Below are 8,572 nucleotides of genomic sequence, written 5' to 3' on the forward strand. Positions count from 1 at the left end.
TTCAGCTTTAAGATATATATTTAATCAACATAACAAGTTAAAAAATAATAATAGTTTCAGAAAAAATAAGTAATTATATTCTCTTATAAGAGAAAAATAAGTACATGTGCGTTGGTGAAATGATCAAAGTATTTTATATATAAGACTTAATTGCATATCTTACCACTTGTGGTTTATACTTTTGTAAATTTTATCACACCACTTTTTATTTTATCATCAAACTTTTTAGGTCTTATGTACCACTATATTAAATTTATAAATAAGTGATAATGCATCATGAAACCTTTTTAATTGTTTCATAAAATTTGGTATAACAAAATCACACTATTCTAATTTTTTTTAACACATTTTCTTGGTAACATATTATCTCTTCATTGAAAATATAATTGATTAGTAAAATACGTGAAAAATTGAAAATTTCGAAAATAAAATAAAAAATAGTAATTAAATAATAAATCATATAATTAAATCTATATATAATAAACATATATAGTGCAATCTATAACTAAGTGCTTCTATGCTACCTAAGACATGTCCCTGTCTTTGCATAAAAAGAAAATCCAACTTTACGTATTAATGAACTTAACCTATTAACTTAGTTTTTTACATGAGAGAAACTACCTTTTAAATTCAAAATTTAGTTTTTCAAAATTATGAATATTTTATTATATTTTTAACGACATATATGGAAATCATCTTATTTATATAGAAATCAATAATTTTACCATAATAATCCATATTTACTGTAGAGAACTTTTAACTTCCAATACATTTCTATTCAATTATGAACTTTTGTTAAGCATCCTACATATACTATTAGTAAAAAAGTAACTCTCCCTCCACAAGCTAGTTTATAAATAAAGTTAAGTTAAACCCAAAATGTAAATTTTAAAAACTCAAACAATCCAAATATAAATTGTAATTTAAAAATAATCTTCATGAATACTTTCTTTCACAATGTACTGATTTCTACCATATTAAATGGATTTTCAAATATGTCAGAAGTATATAATCTTATTGAGGAAAAAACTTCATATCCCAAAACCCTTCAAACAGAAACATTCAGAACCCATTAAAAGAAAAATATATATAAATACGTATACATGAATTTAATCATAAAAAAAATTATACCTCTACACACATAATTTTTTTCATTCATTTGATATTATTATTTTATTTTTTTATTCTTTTTTTAAATTACAAAAATTTACTTTTTAAAACCATTTTATCTTTTGTTAAGTGTATCGAATCAATGTTTCCTTCGTTCCTAACCATATCCACTATTAACCATATCCACTGTGTGTGTGGAGGAGCCAATGTTGACTAGTGTCATATTCAAATGGGAATTACTGAATGATCCTTGAAGTTTTGGACCATTGGGTGGTGAGACAGTTGTTTGTGAGCATGCTTATGGTTCAGTACACTGACTGCACTGAAATAAAGTCATAAATTGTAGATAGAAGTGAATTAGACCACAAACACATGATTGTGTTATGAGCTGGAGGGAGATTCCGTGTGTGGAAATTGAGCTGTAATTCACACTCTTCCTTCTGTTTCCCTCTATTTCCCTCTCATTGCACTCTCAAAAGCTCTATAAATCCAAACACTGCAACTTGCTTCTTTCACATTTCTTCTTCTTCTTCTTTTCTATTCACCTATAACACACCATTCTCTTAATGTGGACATGGAATTCAGCACCATCTTTTGTATATTTGTTTATTCTCCCTTCATGCTTCTCTTCAACTAGTTGCTCACTTCCATCACTTCCAAACACTAGGAATAGTTACTCCCTCCCGGTTGCATTGGTTGTTCTTACATTCGTGAAACCTTTCAAATGTGTTCCCTTTCTTTGCCACACAAATAAAAACCTTCATATCATTGCTTTCACTTCCAAATCTTTGCTAGTTACTTCATTTATCTTCATTTGCATGTTCATCGCTACCCGATTGTTTGCCAATTTTCTTTTTCATGATCATCACATAACTACTTGAGACATTGGATTGGAGGGTTTTTTTTTTTAGAATCCAAGTACGAGTTTAAGTCCCATTGAAAGAAATGAAAAAGTAGAGTACTATTCATCAATTCATTTCCTTAAAGTTTTGAGAAGAGAATGATGTCAATCTCTTGTATGGTTGGAATCAGATCTCATTAATATTGTGTTTTTCTAGTGTACTTTCTCTTTGTTAGACCCAACCGTTTTAGGAAAATGGTGCTGAACTGAAAATTTGACTTGTTACTTTGTGAGGAAGAAAGTGTTTGGGTCTTGAGAATACATTTGAAAGGTTTCTCCTATGTAAGGTCCACCTATGGAATCAGGAAGGAGAAACTGGTCCTGGTGTTTGCAGGGGAAAGACTAGAGCAGTTACTTGATTAGAATAATAAAGAGAAAAGGAACAAGCAAGCAAAACGTGGCGCTTAGTTCCATTTCAATATTTGATGTGAGTGGCTTGAAATAGGTGAATAGGGAAGAAGATGAAGCAAAATTGATGACCAGTGAAGAAAAAGCCAGCACAAGGCTCCATCCACTTCTACTTAATGGTATTAATCAGTTCAACTATCTTACTTTCATGACAATTTGATCATTTTTTTACTCACAATTATTCCTGCTTATTCTGTTTTTCTATTTTACTGTTATGAAACTAATTGCCCCTTGTCTAGTTCATACTTTGCATGATTTAGCTGCCTTTGCCCTGCAAGAACAGGTGAATAACCAATGTGAAAGAGCATTCCCATCTCTCTTCAGAGCTCCTTCTCAATATTATGTAGTGTGAAACATTTAACTTCATTGAAGTATTCAAGAAGTATACCAGCACCTTGCTCTGATTCATGCCATGCTTGTCATAACCAACATCTGAGTTAAGAGCTGAGGATGGAGATATATATATATATATATATATATATATATATATATATATATATATATATATATATATATATATATATAATTCAAATTCCTACTTAACTTTTATTTTGTATTTGGATGCATGATAGCCAAGAAAGTGTTATATTAAAATTAGGAAAAAGATAAGTATACCAGAGCCAAGAAGTTGTTATACAGAAAGAGGTTTAAGTGTTTATGTTATCTCAACCTTTGTAAACGGGAATAAGTTTAATAAGCAAATCAATTGTCCATTCATCATTTTTCTTTCAAGTCAGTGTTTTTATGTTTTACAATTTGTAATTGCATTATATTTTATGATAATGTATTTAAAGGGAAAAACTTTGAAGCCAAATATTTTTCTGTTATTTACACCTACCTAATTGATTAGCAGGTGCCTTTTGGTTAAAACCCGTTTTCCAACACACTTAAGCGCTTTATTATCGTAAAACAAGTTTATCTTTTATCCAACCCCGTATAAATATATTATTCAATACATCTTATAACAAATTGTTACAATTTTGGAGATCTATGAACAATTCACAGCATATAAATGGAATAAACCTCATTTTATTAATTTTATAAAGTTCTTAATTTCACAATCTTAATATAGTGTAAAAGTTATTTAAAGTTTATCTTAATTGTGATTTGAGTCTATGGGTCATTCTCTATTAAGTTTTTCTTAATTTCTAAACTCGATATTCTCGACATGAAAGAGAATGTTGGAAATCTCATAGTAGTTATTGGTAAAACCAATTTATAAGATAAATAATAATAAGATTGTCTAATGCTAGTATTTTAGATAATTTTTTTTCATATGATGATTTTCACTAAGTTAGTTTGAAGTTCTTGAGTGTTTCTAATAAACTCTTAAATTTCCTAATACTCTATGAGATAATTTCTTCTTGTTGTCTTGTTTTGTGTGTTCTTTGTTTGTTCATCAATAGTAGATGTATTTAGCAACTAGAGTTACACTCATTCTTCCATTATTTGTTGACTCATTTTAGCATGATGTTCACCATAAGCTAGTTTCATCAATCTCTATTTGTTATTGTTAACTAAGATTCTTGCAAGATATTGTTGGCTAAAAGAGTCATGATGCTTGATGATATTATAAAGCTTGAAGATTGATGAAGTGTGGAATCAATGTCTAAATTTGACTTAGGATAGATATCTTGTGTGTATCTTGCAATTATTTAATATATTAAAATTATGTTTAACAAGTTAAGTGGTTTGCATATATAGTATTGTGAATAACATGTTTAATCTACTTAATAACAATCAATAAGTTTATTTCACTTAAGTGAAATCAATTAATTGATAATTACTTTCAATAAGTTAAACATGTTAGTTTTCAAACTATATAACCTTTCCTTTTATGTGAGACTAAGTATTCTCTCAAAAATCATTCTGGAAATATGAAAAATCTTGTTCTCTCTAAAGAAGACCGTGTTGTTATTGTTCATGATCATTTTTCACAGGTTTGGAGCTATTATTGGTCATTGTTGGTGTGTCGAAGAAAGACCCTTGATTGGTTAGGGATTGTGTTTTGTGTATTCTTTTTGGTGTGAATCCAAGTCTGTAAGACGGTTTCTTATTGTGCGTTTAGTGTTTTTTATGTGATTCAAGAAACTTGTTTTGTGTGATTTGTGTTTACAAAAATTCAATTATAAGGATATTGTAATTTTTTATGTAAATGAAAGGTCAAGGTTAAGTTGTCTTGATCCATTGGATGTAATAGCTTCATTTGAATGAATCAATATAAATATTCATGTGTACTAATTTAGTTTTTTTGTATTTTATTGTTTCTAAGTAGCTTTTATCTATCAAATCTTATATAATAATAATAATATAATATATAATAATAATATTAAATACTAATAGTAATATTATATAATAATAATATATTAATTTTAAATACAAAAGATAAAACAATAATCTTATATTTTAACTTAATTTTTTTTTAAATATTTATGAAAAAATCTATCAAAGAATTTATAAAATTTATATTTCCCTATTTTACTATAACCTACATGTCTCTTCTCTATTTAAATTATTTATTAATTTTTTTAAATTCTATTATTTGAAATAATTTTTATCAAAAAATGTTATTTATAAATATTATTTTATATTAATATTATCATGGACAATTTAGTAATCTTTATTTTTTATTTACTAAAATATATTTTTAATTTATCAAATCGATCAAATTTTACACAAATTTTTCATAAATTTTACTTTTAAATTTAATCTCAATCACATCCAAATTCATTCAAAAAAACAACACAGTTTATTTTCAAATTCATTCACTCCTTCTCATTCAAATCATCGTCCAAATCTATTCAAGTGAACAAAACCTAAGAGTTTTCATTAGAAATAAAGATTTGCTCAACTAATTAAGAAATTGAACCTTCTCCTTCATTGCTTTTATATAATTTAAACAATTTGTAATCAACTGACAAAGTTTGAACCAAATCTTATGTGAATAAAACTGAATTCCTTTGTCGCTTTAGGAATCAAGAATTGATTTTGATACATGAGATTCCTATTGTATTATTATTGATAACTAACTATATACTACATTTGCCATACCAGATACTTTTTTTCTTCTTCGAAGAAACCAATAATTATTATCATATAATTATGATAAAAAAGAATCAACATTTAACATTAAACATTAAATGCACATGATAAATCATGAATATCTTTATCTCATATAAACCAGTTCCACTCCAGCTATCAGTTGTGCATCAGGAACCATTGACTTGAGAAAATTGTATCATGAGAGAGCTTGAACACTTTGGCAAAGAGAGTATCTGTTCCTTAACTCTCTCCATATCAATATCTGAATACTGCAGCCAAAAAGCAGTACAAATAGTCATTTTCTCCAAGACTGCTGCAATTGCCATCACAAATTTTGCCAGAAGAAGCTCATGATCATGCACATTAAACTCTTTGAACTGAAAAGCTTTGAAGCTAGACAGAAAGCACTGAGGCACTGAAGTAGAAACCAAAGCATCTTTATTGAAGTCAAATACCCCCTGAAACATTTTTTATGTTTAACGTGAGTAATCCACCATTTATAAACTAGAACATTTTAATTTCAGTGAACCAAAAGCAAGAGTTCAAAACTTACATTTTGTAAAACTAGAGTCTCAAGCCTAGGAGAATTGTGGAGTATGTTCAGCAGAGCTTCACCAGTAACTTCATTAAGTTGCAGATATGTCAATCTCCCAAAAGCTGGTAGAAGGGTGAAAATATCAGCAGCATTCACTAAAACCTGTATATGGCAAGGGAAAAATTGTTCAGCATCAAATTCTCGGACAAAGCATCCATTTTTATTCTTTCCTCTGTTTATAATGTAAGATTGACAAGGTTAGGAATATCATGATTCAAACTAGGTATAGAATCCTGGCAGGTAGACTTTGAGAATAAATTATGATATCACGTCACACATTTCCACAAGCAAAAACATGTTTAAATATATAAATGCACTAACAAATGAACTGTGTATAATATAATAAAATGGACATCTGATAAATTTTTAAGAATATATGCAAAAGGTTAGAAACTTGCACAGTGGTACAACATGTAGTGTTGTCTTGTCAGCTCACCTTAACTTAATTTTTTAAATTATCATGTCCCGTTGTATTTGACTATTGACGGTTGACAAAATTACCTCACAAGTATACCAATTTTGAAAGGAAAATAAATGTCAGTCATATCTTTTCAAATTTCCAATTACATGTGATGAAAAACAAAGCATACCTTGTACAACAGTAACTTTAAGCGTTCCACTTCACGGATCTGTGTAAGAAGTTTTTGTGATTGAGACCCAAGTTTTTCCATATTTTCTTTTCTGTCTTCATCAATGACAATCACTACAGAAGCAGTTTGAACTGATGATGGATTTGAAAGAATGATTTCCTTCTCAAGATCACCCTCGTAAGAGAAATCTGTCAGATGGGGAGAGAAAATCTTGATGGAAGATTTGCATGGTTCATTTGATAGAGAGGTCCACACTGATATGGAACACTTTTCAAGTAGAGGTGCTTGTATACAAAGATTCTGCTTAGTTGACCACTCACACCCTCTTGCTTCAAACAGTTTGAGAAGTGGGAAGCTAAGAATCAGATCTTTTGAATAGATGGGGGATTCACTCAGTAACTTGATCCCAGAAATGCTAAGAGTTTGAAGGTTTGGAAGACATGCAAAGGTTGGAACACTGAGACTGCATGTCATTTGAAGCGACAATTGCACAAGAGAGTTGCAACTAAAGAGAGAATGGGAAGGAAAGTGAACTTTATCAGCATACTGAATGTGAAGTTTCTGAACTCCTTTTTCCAATATAGAGGAGATCCATGCACCGACCATGGATGGTTCATAATGATAAGAAGTTAAACAAAGAGAGACACTTTGTGTGCTTAAATTGCCAAGGTGAAGAAGCATTTTGTTCACAAAATACTCATATTGTTCCTTTTGCATCTTCTTCCCAGAAAAAGGCACACCGTCATTGAACTCTAGATTGGTGATGGATGTCCAAACATCAATCCAACCTTTTGATAACACACTGGTACGCACTGCCTCCATTGTTGGAAGGAAAGACAAGATGTGGCCAAGAATGCTTTCATGTATTTCGCTTATTATGTCTCTTTCTTCAACCTTTGCTTGCCATCTAGTAAACTCTTTTGCTATACCCTCCATAATTGCAGCACTTGAATCCATCCTGGTACACAATTTGTAAAAATGTCAAGCATTCACATTGGAATAACACAAAATCCCCATGTATCATATACTATAGAGTCATAACATCAAGCATATGGAATGCAGCATTTCATTGGGGGACTAAAATGTTCAGTGCAAACTGAGAGAACTAGCAGTTAAAGGAAACAGAGAACACCGTCAAAAATTTTACCTGGGAAAAGAATGATTTTTGTAAAACCTTGAAGATGTTAGAAAGAATGAAGAATTGGATTGTCAATGGTTCTAGGAGGATACATTTGTGTTGTATTTATAGTGTGTTGTATAAAACAGAGTGGATAAGAATGAGAATGGCACGTACACAGATTCGATGAAAAAGGTGGGAAGAAAAAGTGGTATTTCATGTTACAGTCATTTTTTTTTATTAGTAACGATAACTTTAATCATCATCAAACGCTTTTACGTTCACACATAATACAAAAGTAAAATAATTATAAAAATATAAATATTTATATTTTTTCAAGAAAGAAAAAAAAAGTAAAAAACAAATAAGAATAATGTTAAATAAATATAAAAAATTTAGATACCTCAAAATAATAATTTTTCTAACATTATCTATATTTATATTCATTTTGATATATATTACAAAAATAAAATAGTTATAAAAACAAAATATTTTTTTATAAAATAAAAATGTATTCTTACAAATAAAAAAGAATATTATCAAATATTCGATATCTAAATAATGTAATTTAATTTTTTTAATATCAAATATTTAGAAAAAATATTATGATTGTGTACCTATTAAATTAGAGAACTAAATAAAATTATATGAAAATTAAAATATTTATTAAATTTGTAAACGTTAATAAAACAAATTTGATAAAATTTAAAAATATTTTTAAAAAAATAGTGAGTTAAAAAAATATTAGAAATTTAAACAATGTTTAGTTTTTAATTATAAGAGACTGTATTTCAAACAATTATCGAATT

The 8,572-nt window shown here is 28.6% G+C and overlaps 1 protein-coding gene across 1 annotated transcript; it reads right to left on the minus strand.

The window, feature by feature from the left end:
• Window positions 1-5,342: 5,342 nt before the first annotated feature.
• On the minus strand, window positions 5,343-7,930 carry LOC108332419 (F-box/FBD/LRR-repeat protein At3g14710). Its single transcript, XM_017567677.2, has 4 exons — window positions 7,794-7,930; window positions 6,647-7,604; window positions 6,015-6,158; window positions 5,343-5,919 (listed from the first exon to the last, which is right to left on the minus strand). The coding sequence occupies exons 2-4, from the start codon at window positions 7,601-7,603 to the stop codon at window positions 5,629-5,631; spliced, it is 1,392 nt and encodes a 463-aa protein (XP_017423166.1). The 5' UTR covers window position 7,604; window positions 7,794-7,930; the 3' UTR covers window positions 5,343-5,628.
• Between the last annotated feature and the right edge of the window lie 642 nt (window positions 7,931-8,572).

This window comes from Vigna angularis, chromosome 11, assembly GCF_016808095.1.
Source record: "Vigna angularis cultivar LongXiaoDou No.4 chromosome 11, ASM1680809v1, whole genome shotgun sequence".
Classification (NCBI taxonomy): Eukaryota; Viridiplantae; Streptophyta; class Magnoliopsida; order Fabales; family Fabaceae; genus Vigna; species Vigna angularis.